The 19,747-nt window shown below is 31.4% G+C and overlaps 3 protein-coding genes across 5 annotated transcripts; 1 reads left to right on the top strand and 2 right to left on the bottom strand.

Annotated features, from left to right (window-relative positions):
* Window positions 1-791: 791 nt before the first annotated feature.
* LOC123922747 lies at window positions 792-1,745 on the bottom strand. Its single transcript, XM_045975442.1, has one exon. It carries the CDS (start codon window positions 1,743-1,745, stop codon window positions 792-794), a length of 954 nt encoding a protein of 317 aa, XP_045831398.1.
* A 3,676-nt stretch (window positions 1,746-5,421) lies between these two features.
* LOC123923927 (poly(U)-specific endoribonuclease-B-like) lies at window positions 5,422-10,189 on the top strand. Of its 3 annotated transcripts, none has more exons than XM_045976666.1 (9): window positions 5,422-5,550; window positions 5,685-5,895; window positions 6,014-6,085; window positions 6,511-6,570; window positions 6,894-6,962; window positions 7,793-7,849; window positions 8,091-8,693; window positions 9,327-9,398; window positions 9,684-10,189. In XM_045976666.1, the coding sequence occupies exons 2-9, from the start codon at window positions 5,731-5,733 to the stop codon at window positions 9,915-9,917; spliced, it is 1,332 nt and encodes a 443-aa protein (XP_045832622.1). In that variant the 5' UTR covers window positions 5,422-5,550; window positions 5,685-5,730; the 3' UTR covers window positions 9,918-10,189. The 3 variants fall into 3 exon arrangements, with proteins under 3 accessions (XP_045832622.1, XP_045832624.1, XP_045832623.1); XM_045976667.1 differs by having other exon boundaries at window positions 5,507-5,572; XM_045976668.1 differs by lacking the exon at window positions 6,894-6,962.
* An 8,338-nt stretch (window positions 10,190-18,527) lies between these two features.
* LOC123922746 lies at window positions 18,528-19,636 on the bottom strand. The gene has a single exon (XM_045975441.1). The coding sequence runs from the start codon at window positions 19,437-19,439 to the stop codon at window positions 18,528-18,530; it is 912 nt and encodes a 303-aa protein (XP_045831397.1). The 5' UTR covers window positions 19,440-19,636.
* Between the last annotated feature and the right edge of the window lie 111 nt (window positions 19,637-19,747).

The raw sequence follows: 19,747 nt of genomic DNA, 5'->3' as shown, positions 1-19,747 counted from the left end.
AATATGATGCCAAGTCTCGCTTCTCTCATTCTCACGAGGGCTAGCATAAACCACAGTTAGAAGCCAAGGGTCCACGTCTTTTTCCTTAACCTGCACATGAAGAAAGTGAAAGTTAGTTTTGATAAGGTGGACCTTGATATCCAATCTATTCCACATAATCCAAATACCGCCAGAGAAACCTCTAGCTTCCTCTAAAATAAAATATTTAAAACCCAATTTTTTTATAGTATTGCGAGCAATAGTGCCACTACACCGCGTCTCTTGTAAAGCAACTAAGTCTACTTTATTATTCCTGCAAAAATTAATAAGTGCTCTTCGAAATTTTTTTCCTTGAGCACCCCTGCAATTCCATGTAATAACTCTCATTAAAAAAATAATTAAAATAAAGTAAAACAATGAAAGATAAAAAACACTCATTATAATATCATAGAGCAAGCCTGAGCACGCCCTTCGTCTGGGCTATTTTTTTGCATGTTCAAACCATCATTCGCACTAGATTGAAGCTCTTCCATTTGCATTTCAACTAAGTCATCTCCATTGATCCCCTTCATGTTGGGACGTTGATGTAAAGAGCTGGAGGAGGTTGGATTTTGAATAATCACACTATCATGTCCTTTTTGAGATTTATCTCCATGATGAGCTTTAAGTGCACTATCTCTTTGGACTTGTAATGATTCATTCCCACTTTTTGCTACACGTGTGTCAGCAATATTAGTAGGATTAGTAGAATTGTTACTTGGGATGACTTGAGTCATACTACTAGTTTCCTCATTCAATCTTTTCTTTTTCATTCAGACCTTAGCTTTTTGGTTAGGTCCAATAAGCGGGTCCATTTCTTCATTTTGGATCTTCTTTTTCATATTGAGATAACTTTCCTTATCAGGGAATCCGTATTTGGTATGTTGTTGTAATTGCCCCCCTTTTAATAGCTCATTATTGCCATGATTCTTGGATTTATTGTTTCTTTTTTTTCTTTGAACCTTGATCCAATCACCATGCAACAAATTAGGAATGTTATTAACTTCCATACTATTTTTTTCCTCCCCATTAATAGCTGCATTATTAGCAACGGTACTATTTTGATTATTTCCAAATCGTTCAACATCCGGTTCAACTTGCTTGGTTGGTTCAGTTCCTGGTTCAGCGAGTTTAAGGACCGGTTCAGTTGATTTAGGGACCGGTTCACTCGTTTTTTTTTCACGTTCATTCTTCCTGCCACTGTCATGAACATCTGTTACTGATTGCTTCGTCGGCGGCGCACAATCTTTCATCAAATGGCCATAACAACCACAGTGTGTACAAATTATGTGTAGACCCTCGTATTGCACTTGATACCATTCGCCGTTTATCCCTACGCGACCAACCACCGGCTTTGTGAGATCAACTTCAACACACATACGAGCGAATCTTCCTCGAGCAACCTTCAAAGTTTGAAGATCCACTTTGATAGGATTTCCTACCATTGAAGCTATAGCCCATAAGACACTCTCATCGTAGAAAACAAGATTAAGACTCGGAATTCGTATCCACGCCATGGTTTTGTCAATCTTTGCGGTGGAAGCATTAAAATTAGGTGTCCATTGTCGCACCGTCAAATAACGATCATATATCATCCATGGACCTTCATTGATGACTTTGTTTTTGTCTTCCTCTCCATCAAACTTGACCATGTAAAAAGCATTTCCGACGTCCATTAACTCAATTCCTCCCATGAGTTTCCAAATGTTCTCTAGTTTGTTCTTCATAGTGTTGTATCCAAGATTTTTGCCGAGGAGTTTAACCACTAGCGCATCCTTCCAAGGTGTACTCAAATCTTCCATAACCGTCTTCTCCACATGAAGCATATATAGGCATCAAACGGTTACCTTGTACAAGTTCAATCTTTGCCATGTTGTTCGCGATGAGATCAACTTTTTCTTTAACCGCATGCATTTTAGTTCCCAGCACCTTATCTCGAAACGACACCTTGATGGTGTCTTCATTTGATCTTGAGTAATCACGGTGTTGGTCATCTGGTGGTTCAGGTGGCTTTTGTGGCGGCGGCGGCCGTACTGATGTAAAGGTGAAAACCATTGCTCACAGGGGTTGCAAGAGCGTCAATTATAAAAAATAAAAAAAATAAATTTTTTTTTTTTTTTTTTAAGTAGACTAAAAACGAGTATTTAATTTAAGCATATTTTTTTAGAGTTCAGATCCTCTCCATTTTGGGAGAAAATGGCCATCTCAATTTCCACTCATAAAAACAAGACATGTGGCAAAGTGCATTTCAATGGTCTGGATTCATTTGGCTGCACTACTACAGGCGGCGCTGTGATGGAATGATGCGGTGGTTGTGGTGGTGTTACAGTGAAATGGGTTGAACTCATAAATGTGTTTGAGAGAGAGTGTGTTGTTTTCTATGTTGTATTATTAAAAGTAGGGTATTGTCAACATGTGCATATAGGGCACATGATAAAGTATCTTAATATAAAAATTTAACATTTAATGATACAAGATATTTAATGCTTGAAAAGTTAAAATGCACAAATTCTAAGACATAATTTCTATTTTTACTACCTTAACATGTGCCATATATGCACATGTTAACATTCTCCTTAAAATTAAAATAAAATAATTCATTAAATGAATCCAGACCATTGAAATGCACGTTGCCACATGTCTTGTTTTTATGAGTGGAAATTGAGATGGCCATTTCGGTGAACTCATTTTTTTAGTTTTTTCTTTTAAAACATATAATGTGTCACATTAATTAAATGATATGACAGCGCATCATTGGATGTATGTGTAAATAATATTTATAACGACAGTGCACAACAATGTACTCTTGTATTTTTTTGTCAAGTAATTTATGTTTTTTTTTTTTTTTGCTAAATTAGACTTTTGGTTTCTTAACTTATTTATTGATATTTCATTTTGGTTCCTTAATTATTTATTGTTTTATTTTAATCCTCTAACTATACTTCCATCAATCAAATAAGTCTTTTCGGTAAATATTGTCAAAAAATATTAACTAGCATCGATTATGTATTTGGAATGTTTCGTAACTAGTATTGATTATGTATTTTAAGAGTTTGGTTATTTCATGTGTCGAGTGACTTGTATTGTGTGTTTTACTAATTGTACACCGTGTTTAACAATTTCTACTATAATCGAATTGTCTGTAGGATTTGGATTCTCTAAAGTTATAGTTTCCTAAATTTAGGCAAAACTCTAGGGTATTTTGATCTTTACAACATACATAAATGCACCTAGATATGCAATATTTTCCCTCTCTCTTAGGGGGGTGTATTCAATTAGGATTTTAATGGATTTTAAAAGACTTTTTTATGATGATAAAATCCTGTGGTATTCAATTAGGATTTTAAAGACTTTAAAAAAGTCTAGTGGTATTCAATTAGGATTTTAAAAGACTTTAAAAAAGTCTAGTGGTATTCAATCAAGACTCTTTACAACTTACAAAAAGTCTTGTGGTATTCAAAAGTATTCTAATTTCGATGGATTGTTTAAAAAATAGGATTTTAATGGATTTTGATGGACTTTTTAGTGAATTTTGAGCTACAAAAAGTCTTTCCTCATATCATGAGATTTTGATGGATTTTCATTTTTTTTTATTTCTTTCACCTTTCCTCATGTTTCTATGTTTCCTGATTATCTCATGTTTTTTATAATCGCTTATATTTTCTCCCTACCTCTCTATCACGTTTCCTCTTCATGGTTGTCCTGCTACCATAAATAGTGTCACGATTCATTATAGGAATAGACATTGAAAATATATACAACAACATGTTTCAACAACAACAACAAACCTTGTTCATTTTTTTTTTGACCATTTCTATCAATTTGGTTCAAGCTAGCTAGTTTACAATGAGCTATACTTATGGGCGGTGATATATGTATTGGACAAGACTTGAAGCTGTGTAGTGATAAATTGTTTTTTTTGTTTATTCATTGATTTTTTTTTTGTAGAATTTTATTCTTTGATTTTTTTATTATATTAATGATTGTTGATTTTTTTAAAAAATGATTAATTTTCATTGATTGATTCATTATTATTTTAGAAGGAATTTATATCGAATTTATTGACTCATTTAAATCTTAAAAGTCTATAAAGTACTTCAAAATCTCAAAAGTCTGTGTAATAAAGTCTTACAAATTCTTGTGTTAAGAATCTTGATTAAAAAAGTCATTCAAAAAAGTCTTCTAAAATCTCATAAAATCAATACAATCTCACAAAATCTTTTAAAATCTTCAAGATTTTTTTTGCTAAAATTGTCTTGTGAAATCTTAATCCAATACACCCCCCTTAGTTTATTTTTACTTGAATGTAGGTGTATTTAGGGAAAACAAATTTAGAGAATCCAAATCGATTTATTTTTAGTAATAATACGGGTAACAGGTGCAGGTATGGGTACTTAGGTACCCATAGGATACGAGGACGAGTACAAAGGTTGTTTACCCACGCGGGTATGGGGATGAGTACCAGTATTTTTCCAAACTGCGGGTATGGGGATGAGTACTATAGTACCCTACCCATACTCTACTCATTGCCATCCCTAGAAATTTGTGCATTCAATGTCTTAAAATTTTAGAAAGTTATGTTTCCGACATTAATTTACTCTTTAATTTCCTTTTTTGATATGCTTAACAAGTGTCTGGGGGCATTGTTTAGCACGACCATTTTTACTATTATAAAATTAAAAATATTCATCATTTGTAACAAAAATAAAATATATTCATCGTCAAAGTTATACATTGACATGCGTGAAACGGTCAACTGAGTCACTCATTGTAGGACGGAGGAAGTATTATAAAGAATGCGATTTTTTCAAAATTAATAGTTGAAAATTTATATAGATAATTAAAATTAACAATTTATGAGTTTTTTTTTTGTCAAGTTGCCTTGTAGCTAAAAATTTCACTCTTAAGATGGATAAGTGAGATGATTCGAATTCGAACTCCGGCCTCGAACATATAGGGTGCGTTTGATTCGTAAAACAGCAAGACTAGGACAGAACAGTACAGGACAGAACAAGATAATACAAGACAGGACAAAACTGTACCGGAGATATATAGGACGATAATATTTTTTTATTTGAAAATAAAATGGGTATTTTCATATTTTTTATAGTTGTACTGTAGACAAAAAGTTATCCTGTGGTTCAGTGAGGGACAAAAAATATTGTTTTTGTCCTGTCCCTTGCTGCCTAATTTGTCCAGTTCCATAGCCTGTTTCAAATCAAACAGGGTACAACAAAAGTTGTCCAGTCCAGTCCTCTATTTTTTAGCAGATCAAACGCATCCATATAATGCAATGTGTCGCATCCATATAATGCAATGCGTCTGTCGACCATTCTAAGTTCAATTTATGAGTTTTGATTGAATATTATTAATACTCGTAAAGACTACACTAATTAGCATTACCTTTTGCATAAATAAATATGATATTGTGACAACTTGTATATCAAACTTAAATAAATGAGTTTGATCATTGGAATGGAGATGATGATACGTGTAGTCTACTTGACTTTTAAGTGATCTATAGATAGATAGGTCCGTTATTATCCGAAGGGAAGTTATGGCTGTTGATTTTGTCGGCAATATATATAAACTTAACTTACCATATCTGTTTAATTATTCAACCAACTCCTTGTTACTTTCTCACTATTACTCATTGGTCATTTCAGATTCAGAGTCACCATTCATCACAACACACTCTCTAATTACTCTAACATGGAAGGTCTGATTAAGGGCTTGCTCGACGTAGCTCTCGGCAACGATCACAACAATCAGGATGATGATGATCGTCAATCACGCGACGAACGTTCCAGATCTTCTTGGGCGGAGGTTGTTTCCGGAGATCAAGATGCATCCGATCACCGTAATCCTCACTCTCAAGTTAGTTAGTTAGTTAGTTTAGTTAGTTAATCACTTTGCAATTCCGTTCCATTCTCAAATCCAATTTTACTACTATATTATATATGATCTCAATTCATGTTTATTTTATTTATTGCAGAATCAGCGGAAAGAGGAGGAGTGGCAATCCGAACAAGGTTCTACAATTTCCAACAGACCTCACAACTACAAGGTTCGTTTACTAGATTATAGCATATTATCATAACAAGATGATTGAATCATCAACATTGTACTTTTAGAACTGTAGAGATCATTCATCGCTGATAGAGCGAAATGAGAGGCTGAACTATCCTCATCACCATTTAGGTTTTGCTTCATGGGATAACGTTTGAATAACTCTCTCATTGTTCTTAACCGAATGGTCCAACTCATCACGGTTCATTCAGAAACAAGAGCCCAATCAAATAATTCACCAATAGACCATAATAATAATAATAATAATAATAATAATAATAATAATAATAATAATAATAATAATAGTTGATTATTGTCTATTCATGATTGATTAATTAAATAATTCGTCCAACAATTTTCTCCTCCGTCACATTTTCCATTTTATTCATATATAGTCTTCATTGTTAACTATGACTATTACAGAAAGAGGAAGCAGAACCATGGCAAGACAGTAGTAACCGTCACAGTCCTCGGCCTCAAAAGGTGAGTTTCTGTCTTTTTTTTTTGTCACTACACTACCATTGAAACTCACACACAGACTGCGAGGATGAACCTAACAATATTGACTTTGTCTGTTGAATTGTGGCTTAGGGACAATTATTGTCTGTTTTAAAATAAATAAATACATAAATATTGTGATTTGTGGATGTAAAATATGTAACCTTGTTTATTGTAAGAATAATGCTAGCAACACACTCTTTAACAAACACACTCCAACACACTCTCTTTTATTGGTTGAAATTCACACGGGTCCCATAAAAAGTGTGTTGCTAGCACTCCTCTTATTGTAATGCACTTTTCTTTAGGAACAATATCGTCCGCAGCAGCAGGATTACGAATCTGAATCTTTCAATACTTCCGACAGACCCAACAAGGTTTTTAGTTTTAACTTAACAGATAATATTTGCAATTTTGACACCTTTGAATTGCTCTATTGTCCTTCACAGATATATGGCTGCATCTTAGCTTACAGCTTTAAATTATTTTAACAATGTATTTGCAGATCTCAAGAGATGGCCACTTAGTGTGTGAACTGTGAATGTTTAACTTTTGAACAAAATGTTTCTTTGCATTATATGTAAAATTGACTTAATTCAAATTCAATTTGAAGTGAATTATTCTAGGTTGGGATTCACTTTTAAAACAATTTAACACTTAATGTAAAATTTTCAAAGCCAGGGCAAAAACTACTTTTTATCATTTACAGTCAAATAGAAATTTGTAAATAAAATCAATTTTGATTCAAAGTAACCAAATTGTTGACCATCATAGTTAGTGACAAATGATTTATAAATAAAACTTGACAGTTTGTTGTATTGTATGCTATGTAATTTTAATTGTTGTGGCACCAAAGTGAAATTTTGATGCTGCATTCTAATAATAGTCTCTCATTGCTGGTAGGTTCATTTTTAATATGACTTTCTTACTGGCCCTCACCCTGTCTCTCAAGTGTATTAACTATAAGATTGTCTCTGGAGAGTTTTTCTTTGAATAAATAAATGCTTTTTTATATGTATACACAAGATAAATAGCCTGCTGAACTGGGTATTTGAAAATCAGGTTTTGTCGGGGCACGACAACTTTGAAAATGTCAAGCATGAATCGACCAATCTATTTTTCTTCTCCTAATGAGAAGTATGTAATGTGTATAGTTTTTGTATTGAAATTTTACTAGTTTGGTGAAATTCAATTTTTATTTTTGCAGTCAGATAACAACGATGGATGGCAGACTGTGGGCAAACCTTCAAGACAGACACACAAGGTTTATATTTTTACTCAAATAAAATATGTTAAGTAGACATACATATGTAGGTGTACATTGAGTATTGTGTATTAATTAAAAATTAAATAGTTTCATATTATGTTAATATTGCTATTACAATATTCTACATACTTTACTTTAGGTTAGCTTTGTAACTGGATGTGTGATGTAATCAGTTCTACACGTTTTATGCTGCATTACATTTTGAATCTGAATGATGGATCTTAACAACTTGATGTAGGTTCCAAAGGATAACTGGAACAGCTATAAACGTCCTGCTGATGAGCAACAATACTCCAATGACGTTGAAGTTGGTGCTAGGGTGGAGCCATCACAAGATGAACTGGCTGATCTGTCACGAGCTTGTGAAAAACTCTGGGATCTGGATTTAAACCGTTTGGTACCTGGCAAGGACTATGAAATTGACTGTGGTGAAGGGAAAAAAGTTTACCAAAAGCAAGATATGGCACAGGGGAGCTTGTTTACATGGGTTAGTGATGATGTATTCAGAAAGCCCACTTATGCTCGATTTCTTTCGCTGTTAGATAATTACAACCCACATCAAGGATCTAAGGAGGTTGTGACATCTGAAGAGAAACAAGAGCAAGCTTCCTTCATAGAAGAAATTAGTAGAACAGCACCGATTAAATATCTTCACAAGTTTCTTGTATCCAAAGGAATCACGTCAGGGAGTTTACAAGATTTCAAAAGATTGTTGACCAGTTTGTGGTTTGATCTTTATAGCCGCTGTGGAACTTCTGGTTCCTCTTCTGCTTTTGAACATGTTTTTGTTGGAGAAATCAAACAAAGCAGTGAAGTTTCTGGATTTCATAACTGGCTGCAGGTATGAGACCTCTTGTTTTTCTCTCTTCCAATGTCTACTAACTATTCTTGCCAGTATAGGTGTATTGACTTGGGATTTAGTGCTCTTTTCAACATAATTTGATATTACCTTCTCCATTGGACATTGATACCATATTTTGTTAGATCTATTTGCAAAGTCTATTGGATTAGTATACATAGACAATTAGCTCCGTGTAGAATAGCATCAAAGTTGATATTGCTAATGATTAATGATAGTTTTAATGCCGTGTGTTGTTAGTTATTTATTTGCCCAATCAAATGCCATCTCTACATGTGCTTATATAAACCAAGTCAAGTTATACTTACATCTCCTTAGGTACTTAAATGACACATCTTATATTCTGTAAAAGACATTAGTTTCTGCTCAATTACACATGCCTCTCTTCTTTTATGTTAAAAATTAAGGAGGCACATGCGTTATTTAAGTATACTTCAGGGGAGGTAAGTGCAATTTTCCTTTTCATGATGCTCTATCTTGTGTTATTAGTGATCTTGTTAATCTTTTAAATGAGTAAATGAGGACTTATTATATTTTGATTCTTCAATTTATTAATATTGGTTCATTAATCATTATTTGAAATTCTTAACTCACCTACTGATTATATTTCGGCAGTTTTACCTTGAAGAAGTGAAGGGAAATATTGATTATCAAGGCTATATTTTTCCCCGTCGACGAGGTTCAATTGTGAGTGACTATTTCCCCATCTGCTAAGCTAGATTTCTGTTTTCTATGGACTATTATTCCAAATATAGAAATTAAATTTTGGCATACTAAAAATAAGTACTGAAAAATAATAGTTCTATTCCATTGAAAATATTTCAACAACAAATTTATTTTCCTATAACATTGAGATCCTTTGTAAATTTTCAATCATAGTTCTATTTCATTACAGATAACTCTTTGTTAGTTCTTGTATGTTATTTTGTAGCCACGTTATTTTAACTATTGTTTGCCACTGTAAACTTGCAGGCTGACTCTGAAACCCAGCTTCTGACCATTCAGTTTGAATGGAATGGTGTTCTGAAATCGGTATCAAGCACATTGGTTGGAGTGAGCCCTGAATTTGAAATTGCTTTGTATACCCTGTGTTTCTTCGTCGGTCAGGAAGATAACCACATTCAGATTGGTCCATATGCAGTTAATATCAAGTGTTATCGTTTAGGCAACCAAATTGGATCTGTTTTCCCTATTGCGGATTCATGAATGTTTCATTGCCCGCAATGATAGTAGTGTATCCTCGTTTAAATTATATCTTACAATCTTATGCATATTTGGTAACTTATAGCTCATATCTGTTAAAGGCAACAGTATCAGATAGATCAACTAGTACATGGTAAAACAATACTGGGTGCAGTATACATTTGATGCCTTTTTTATTTTTATCGATGATCGAAAAGAAATCTCGTGGAACTAGTTGGCTTCTTGTTTTGTAATTCAGAACCTTAATGGATATGCTATTGTGTATTATTGTTAAATATCTTTGAGTTTGCTGAGTGTGATATCTACAGCTTTGTGACAATGATAGATATTAGATGCATATACATCACCTTCTTGAGTTGTGATGCAAAGGCAACCCCTAAAATATCTAGGAGGGAGATATTTTGAAAAGTGTTATAGTAATTCTCAAATATATCTAGTACCTCTTGCACATAGTTGCTAAATTCAGCCATCCAATCTTGAATAAAACACTTAACTTATTGGTAAGAAATGTAGAAATATCTACCATAAGCTTCCTCTATTCAAATATTTGATTTGCAATTTATTTCAAGGTGTAAACTATATAAACATGCACTTGATTTTGGTTTGTTGTAAATTTTTTAATGATAGTGCTTATAATCTTTATGCTTATTAAGCAAATGTCTTGATTAAGAAACTTATCCAAGATGACCTAAACACAAGCTAATAGTAAAAAACAAGTACACAAGTAATGTGTTGGTTGTATATTCTAATCATGTCAATGAAATTATAAATGAAAGTGACTTTATATTCGATCCATAATTACTAATTAGTTAGACATTTTACCTTGCATTGCACGTACCCGTATCCAATTAGCATGCATAATGACATAATCCATTCAAAATCAAATTTGCACTCATAATCCACATAATACAAAAGAAACAAAAGAAATATTGAAATAGCTTTGAAAGTGAGAGATTCCCTCCATTGAAAATTTTGATTTTTCTTACTCACTTTTCTACACGAAAAAAGCAAATACAAAGACAAAATTCAAATTAAACATCAATGTCATTTTTTTTAAAAAGGGTCATCATTTTTCAATATTTAGTTGTGTAAACCTTACATTACATATTACATATATAAGGAGTGAGACACTCGTATATTTCCCTTCCGTGCATATTTTCCCTTGGTTCTCGGTTAAATGAGTATTTTTTTTTTTTTTTTTTTTTGTTGTGTCTTGCAAGACTTTTTAAAGAGAAAGTGTGACAAACGTAAAGATAAGGTTATATTTCCTCCACAAAATTTCAATGGTAGCCCAATGAATTACGCACGAAGTTGATCTCAATAACCCTTGTGTTGTGTGGATAGAATACAAAACAACAAAAATCAAGTATGTAGGCAAGATTATGAAATATGAACTATGTATTTGTGAAATTAACATGATCAACTTTTCAGTCAAACTTATGCCAAAACACATCACCGCCAATATATTTTAGTTAACAAAGTTACACACTGTTTTGAATTTGAAGCGTTGATTTATGATCGGGACGGTTCAAATACAAACTAATAAAATCAATTGAAAATGATCTCAGACGTCGATTTCAGATTGAACGGCTAGAAACAGTAACTATGTCACGTGGTTACGGTGTGTAATCCGGATCCTATTAGTTACATGCACTAGCTAGCAATACTCTCATCAAGCAAAGGTTATAAGACCAAACTTGTGTGGTATCTGAATCGTCAATGGTTTGAGTCATTTGCACATGTGGTAATAAATTTGGTCTTTAATTTAGCACGTCAAATCACTATTTAAGAGATGCAACAATTTAGTGTATGTTTGGTTTCAATTCTGGAGCATCCAGAATTGATTCTGGACATGTAGAATTGATTCTGACTTGTTTGGTTTCTCAAAATTAGAATTGATTCTGCCTCCAGAATTGATTCTACTTGAAACTAGAAATCGTAGCTTCTGATTCTAGAATTGATTTTTACACTCAAATTTTTTGTTCAACTCACTTTTTCATGAATATATCCAAACATAAACCACTTCAGCTTAAAATCAATTTTGGCCAGAATCAATTTTACAGAATCAATTCTGCCAAAATCAATTCTCTCCGCCGCAGAACCAAACACACGCTTAGATCCTTAAAAAGAGATTAGTTTCAAGCTGATAGACTGATAATTATTCATAGATTGAACACATGTTCCCCTCTCTTCAAAGACACAACTAACTTTCATTACGCCATCAAATACGGGTTGTGTGAGTTAGATTGATATTGTGGGCCTAATAAGATTTCTGATGTGTCATTTTAAAGAACTTACCACATCTATGATCATGATGTATAACTTATTTAGAGAACGTGGTCACAAAAAAAAAATTATTTAGAGAATAAAATTAGGCATATTAGTGAGAAAAAATTGTTAATAATTTTGTATCGTGTATATATATATATATATATATATATATATATATATATATATATATATATATATATATATATATATATATATATATCATAATCTATTCATACAAGGATAACTTAGTTGATGTGAATATTCCTATATGAAGTTCGAATTTCAAGCTCTCTATAAATCTATTCATACAAGGATAAGATTTCTGATGTTTCATTTTAAAAAACTTGCCACATCCATGATCATGATGTATAACTTATTTAAAGAACATTAGTCACATGATAAAAAAATCTTATTTAGAGAATAAAATTAGGTATATTAGTTTTGTCAAAAAAAAAAAGGTATATTGGTAAAAAAAAAATGTTAATTTTGTAACATGTATTCATAATAGGTTCATACGAGCATAACTCAGTTGGTAGAGATATTATTATATGAAGTTCGAATTTCAAACTTCCTATTTGTTGACCGTAGTATTATTATATTAGGGCGCGACCATACATTTTGGGCGAAGCTACATCTCATTGTATGCTTGGATTAACGGAAAACGACATACTTTTTCCGAACACTATTAAAAGTAATTTTTTTTCTTATAATAGTGATAAGATGGAGGAGTATATTCAAGTTGAATATACCAACAATGAAAACATCAATAATCAGCTAAAACAATGCAAGTTGTTGCCAGATCACAAAAAGGACTATATATATAATCTACGGTCAACATTAAGATTGTATTAATGTGCACCAAGTAAATGCAATGTTTAAAACCTGAAATATTATTAAGGAAAATTGAGTAGTAGGTAACAAGAACACGCGGAAAGAATGGTTGAACACAAAGAACCATAGACTTCATCCGAACCACATAATATTCCAAATTAAATCATTTCTCTTATCTTAAGCAAGGTGAACAAGAACCAAGAAATTATTCAAATAAAGAGACATTTTTTCATCCACGAAAACCCAGCTTGCATGAAAAAGGTAGATGATAGAAAACAACAACAAAGCTTGCTAGCTTATTTGGTGGGGTTTGTCATATATATGGAGGCAATAAAACCACTCATTAATTATCATGCCAGGCATTAAATTTGCAATATCAAAAATAAAAATGAAAAATAATTTCAATAATCTATTTTGGCTTTGCTATAGAAAGCTTTTGCAGTTTGTGGTTGTCTGCAAAATCCCCCTCAAAAACTTAAAATTTTTGGAACAATGATGGGAACACTTTTTATTTGTAAATAAATTTGGAGGAAAAAAATAATTCCATAACATTTCAGCTCTGGTTGTTAATATTAGCTCATAGTTAATGACCGGTAACTTATAGTTGATTTGTATATTACTATTAAGTTTTTACTTTCCATTTTACATTTATGATAATAAAAACCAACCCATTAGCTAATGAAGTTAATTTTATAAAATTATTATTCTATTTCCTTCATTTATAATTATATATTTTTCTTAATTTGCAGGAGAAAACGTATAACTTTTTTTTTACACCAAAAACGTATAACTTATTATGGCAATTATTATGAGAAAGAGAGTCTTTAGTTTTCATAATTAATTGTAAAAAAATAAAATAGATTTCATAATTAACAAATAAAAAAAATGTCACAAAATATGACAAGTGCCACATGAGGAAACAAAATTCAGGTCTTCACAAGCCAACTTCTGTTGAGTTGGATAATAGTCGATTCGATTCAAAATATCAACAGGATTCTGGATTCCCACATTCTCTAAATTTTATTTTACAGGGAAAAAAAACAACAAAAAAAAAAAAACTAGACTATATTGCGAAACGAAATTTTTTCCTTCCACTCCTATAATTAACCGTTCACCCCTGCATTTTTATGATATTTCAAATTTATCCTTTATTATATTATTTTTTAGGGTAAATAGGGTTTTATCCCCCCGCAAAATAGGTCAGTTTTGCGTTACCCCCCTGCAAAATTTTTTTTTGTGATTACCCCCTGTAAAATGAAGATTCCATCATTTACCCCCCTCAGTCGACAACATGGATGTTGACTGGACAAAATTGATGACGTGGGATGCATGTGTGGCTTTTCATTCATTTTTTATTAAAGTTTTTGTGCCACGTAGATAAATAACTTAATATAATTATTAATTTTTCAAAAAGAAAAAGAAATTAAAAAAAATTGTTAATAGAATTTATTTATAAACATTCTTGTTCTTCTTCTTCTCGGTGTAATCACAAATCAAATCCCACACAATCAATAAAATCTTCTTACCCAAATTTCTCTCAAATTTCACATCTTATTAAGAACCCTAAATTATTTCTCTTCTATAACCACAACTATACGATACAAAACTAAGCCAAAGTAACAAAAAAATTAAACTTTCCAAAACTCTTCGATTCTTGGATGAAGGTTTGAGTTATTAATTTAAGTTTAATGAATATTGTTCAGATCTACAGTTTGATGAACTTTTTTGTGTTAACAAGGAATATTTTCCGGAACTTTAGGTTTAATGAATATTTTCCAGATCTAAAAATAAAAATCAAAGGTGACGATGAAAGTTTCTGTGAGTTTCGGCGAAGGTGACGATGAAGGTTTATGTTGGTTTCGTTCAAGATGACAGGTTTATGTTGTTTTTGATTTTTTTTTGGAGAGAATGATGAAATTATAGCAATATTGAAGAAGATGAACCTTCAACCCCAATTACTATCGTTTTTTTCTTCTTTTTTTTCAGTTTTTTTTTTAATTAAAAAAATAATAATTATACAATCATTAATGAATTGATAATAAAAAAATAAATATAAAATGAATTCATTCCACTTGTATGTGCCACGTCATCAATTTTGTCCAGTCAACATCCATGTTATCGACTGAGGGGGGTAAATGATGGAATCTTCATTTTACAGGGGGGTAATCACAAAAAAAAAATTTGCAGGGGGGTAACGCAAAACTGACCTATTTTGCAGGGGGTAAAACCCTATTTACCCTATTTTTTACAAAATTTTTTTTACTTTATTTTATTCAATTTTTTTTGGATCTCTGTCCATCTCCTCCACTATAGTGCCGATATCAATATTCAAATCAGAACGAAGTGCTTATGTATGAATATTCATACCCGGAACGAAGTGGTTACGTGTCAATATTCATACCAGAACATTCATACAAATTAATTAGGTTTGAATATTCATACCATAATGAAGTGTTTAAGTATGAATATCCACATCGAAACGAAGTGATTAGACACTTAGCTTAGTAGCTTAACTCTTTCTATTGGCGTGACGCTACTGGATGCTTCTAATCAATAGAACAGGAAAATGAGTCGGCCAAAAAGAAATGATAAAGTAATGACCACCAAGATACGCATAGTGATTCGATCTATTGATCACCCATTTTTTGAAAACCATTTTGGGGGACTATGTATGAATATTCATAAAGAAGTTGAATAGAATAAAGTAAAAAAAAAATTGTAAAAAATAATATATTAAAGGGTAAAATTAGAATATCAAAAAATGTAGGGGTAAAATGAAAGTTAATTGTTAGGACTTAGGAGTCAAGCGAATTCGGTTGCTCATACTCTTGCTAGAGCGGCCAATTCTTAGGCTACCTTCCATAGATTTAAGATTATTCCCTTATGTATTGAACATTTTAATAGTTAATGAAATACATTAAAGTTGTTTGATTAAAAAAATGAAAGTTAATTGTAGGGGTGAAAGGAAATTTTTTCTCCTGAAACACTCTTAAAATATTAGCGATTAGAATACTCTTCAAGAAAAATTCTTAGGTGAATCATCATCTAAGCATTAATGCTTAGGCACAACAAATCACATAATTATAACTCATTAATATATTAAGAAATTACAAGTAATTAATAAAACCAAATATCTTTAAAAAAAAAAAATAACAAAACAAAATCTCTATAAATAAGGTAAGGAAAAAAAAAACATATGGAAAATGCTCATTATCGCGAAAATTGTTTCACGAACTCATCACGAATTGACGTGGCACCCACAACTTTGCCTATTATTTTTCTATTTCTGTATCTTTCACCACGTGTTTCTCTCTCTGACTTTTCTTTTCAAATATTTATCTCTTTCTTTTCTTCCACAACCCCCTTCACCTTCATTCATGGCAACTACGTTTCGGACGTTGTGTGTATTTTCACACCTCTATTGTGCATATCTTAAAGCATTTATATCTTGCCGGTGAGAAGAAATTTGGACCCAAACATATATCAGCATCTATCGTTCCAGCAGTAACACAACAAGTCTGTTCTAATCATGATGGAAATGAGAATATTGGTGTAGTTTTATAGTAAGAAAAAAGGTGCATCAAAGATTTCATGAACTGATTTCTTTTTGGTAGATCAAAGAAATTTAAAGATCCTAGATTTTGTATGTGAAGCGATGCAGAATGAATAAAAACAGGGTTTGTGGAATTTTCGTGAAACCGCGTTCGCTGTATATAGCATTCCTCAAAACATATATACATGTGCACTTTATTATTTATATTTCAACGCTCATTTTTTCTTCTCTTTACATACTAAGCTTTCTTTTTATTTTTTTTACTAATTGAAACCTTATATTTATATTAATAAGCTAATTCAAATAGTTTATAGTTTATTAGTTTTCTCTCATTTTATCCCTGTTATATCTTACTTGAAAATAATGAGATATTAATTAAATATTTTTTATGGCACTTTATATTAATAAGATAATTCAATCGTTAAATAATACAAATTGAATTATCTAGCTTATCGGCTATAAGTTACTTTATAATTTATACGATATAAATTTGCTTATCAACTATCAACTATTGTTTTATTCAACAAATTCATAATAGTTTGGAGTTCTGGACAATCTCTAAGTTTTCAAAAAGTATAAAATAATAATGAATAAAAATAAGCTATATTCTTTGATACCCAACTTATATTATTGGGCACCGCTATCCATATGCAAAATTCTTTGAAATATAAATTAGTATCAAAATATGACAAGACATTATATTTAATAGGTATTTTACAATATATTAATCATCGACGTGTTCACATAAAAATAATTGAAACAAAGAAATTAAAAATAAAAACAAAAACAAAAAGAGAGAGCTTTGTTGAAAGAAAAAAAATAGAATGAGCATTGAGCAATTAAAAAGAAAAAAAATTAATAAAGTGTACATCACATGGTTTTTGATAACTCATTTTTTTTCTTTCCTTATTTTTAGATAATATTTGGTTTTAATTATTTCACTATTAATTACTTGTAATTTTTTAATACATTAATGAATTGTAATTATGTGATTGATTGTGCCTAATCATTAATGCTTAGGTGATGACTCACCTAAAAATTTATCTTATCTTCAAATTTTTAGCAAGACTCCCAATTATAAACATCCATTTGATTAAAGATTTGTCTGTAAATAATTTTTTTTTTCTCGCGTAAATATGTGAACTTATCTTTATTTCTTCAATTTTTTTTTTTCTCGTGTAAATATGTGAAGTTTTTTTTTTTTGACTCAGTTATTGCAATTGAACCGCGTATGTAGAAAAATTACTCAGTACTTAATTAGCCACCATGTTATGTTAATTAATATTGAGTATATCGAAATTCGAAGGTGAATATAACCGTAAAATATTTGAAGCCACACACGCTTTTGGTTAGATAAGAATGGAAGAGGTGGAAACACGTAAGCAAATGTCAAACAGAACAGACCAGTTTTGATTTTTTGCACTTTTTCTACCTTCTCATCAGAGCCCACCAACGTTGTCCACTTCAGATCCCAAACGCTATTTTTTATTGAGAAATGCTATTGGGACACAAATCCTCAACAAATATACAACACAAAAGGGTGTATTGGTCAATTTGCTCAACTCTTTTTCTTTTAAATCGGTTCTTGACCAAACTGTTTTTAAAAAGATTTTTCTTTTTATTTTTAATCCTTGGATGGATGTTAAGCTCTGATACCAGAGTTTTCGGCAGAAGTAGCTGCATTTGCGGAAGGTAATCTTTCGAGGGTCTTTTGAATCCTTGAGAGATTTAAGTCTCTTTGGAGACATTTTTGAAAACTTCTAACGTCGTCTTCATCATATGTTTGGGTTTGTGATGCCCATTCTATAGTGCCTTCAAGGCGCTCTATATTATACTTAACCACATCATAGAATCCGTAGATATGTGTGGGATCTTTTTCTAGAATCATTTTTAGAGTTTTTTGGTATTCTCCTAACTCTAATTCTAAAAGGTATGTCCAAGTTGCTCCAGGCATCTTCTTAGATTTTTCTATCTAAATTTTGGACTTGTAAGGATAGTCCTTCTATTGAACTATGTAGCTTACTTAGCTCTTTTTGTTCTGAGATATAAAAATCTTTTTTGGGTGGTGTTATTCTAAGGCTTTGGCTTCTAAATAACGATTTGTCTTCTGTTTCCTCAAACAGATCTTTGTCAGCTTCTATCAAAGAACAACTATTCCTTGCTAGGCTTCTGAATATAGGTGACTTTAGAGTCACTATAGGTGCAAACAATTCGTCAATATGAATTGTGTCTTTTCCTTTGAATTCTATACTGTGATGTGAATTACTCAAAGCATAGTTAATTCTATAGTAAATGGTAAAGGGGTGATTACCTTTTTTCATAAAATTTTTGTTTTTCATTTTATAATGAAAGACTATAGATCTATCAAGATCTTTATCTTTTAGGGATAAACCAATTTGTAAATTTATATCAAATTTGATTTTACCATATTTTAGATTGCAATTTCCTTTTGCAATTGTTGCTTGATCTGTGTCTAGAATTCTAGAGTCTTTTAAAGCTATTTCTAGAGGTGAATTAATACCTTTCATAAAAGTACTTTTAATTAAAATCTGAATGGTCGATATATGAATATAACCAATTTTAGATCTTTCATTTTCTGGACAGGTTTTAATTCTTTCTTTAATTTGAGTTGTATCTATAGTAGATATAACTATATTTCCATGAGTAGAATCAATGGGAATTGCTTCTTCTCCTGTCATTATTCCAAATTTCAGAATATTTTTTCTTGAGAAAATATTTTTGAATATGTTATATTTTCTTTTGAAATTTTCTTCTGCAGTTAAAGATAATTCTGCACTTTCTATTTTATTATCACAGATAGCATCTGTGTGATAACTAGATGTTTCTTCGAAATATGATACTTCAGTCATATTGATCTTTGAAATATTTTAACATGTATTTGAACATTATTTAAACAGAACTTTAATATTCTATAGTATTGAAAGATGTTAAATAAATTTAACATAAACATGTTTATACCTGATTTGATATTCTTGAATTTGATTTTGAATTGATGACTTTCGTCTTTGTTATCAGTCCACTACGACCGTCTATGATTCTTTCGAATTTTGATTTTTGAACGCTCCAGAGTATTACCTCAACGTTCTGATAGCTCCAGAGTATTACCTCAACTATCAACACTAAAATCCTAAGATTTTAGGAGAAATGAAAAACTTCA

The sequence above is a fragment of the Trifolium pratense genome, linkage group LG4 (genome assembly GCF_020283565.1).
Source record: "Trifolium pratense cultivar HEN17-A07 linkage group LG4, ARS_RC_1.1, whole genome shotgun sequence".
Classification (NCBI taxonomy): Eukaryota; Viridiplantae; Streptophyta; class Magnoliopsida; order Fabales; family Fabaceae; genus Trifolium; species Trifolium pratense.
Note: the sequence above shows the minus strand (reverse complement) of the source record. Positions and strands in the feature narration are given on the sequence as shown.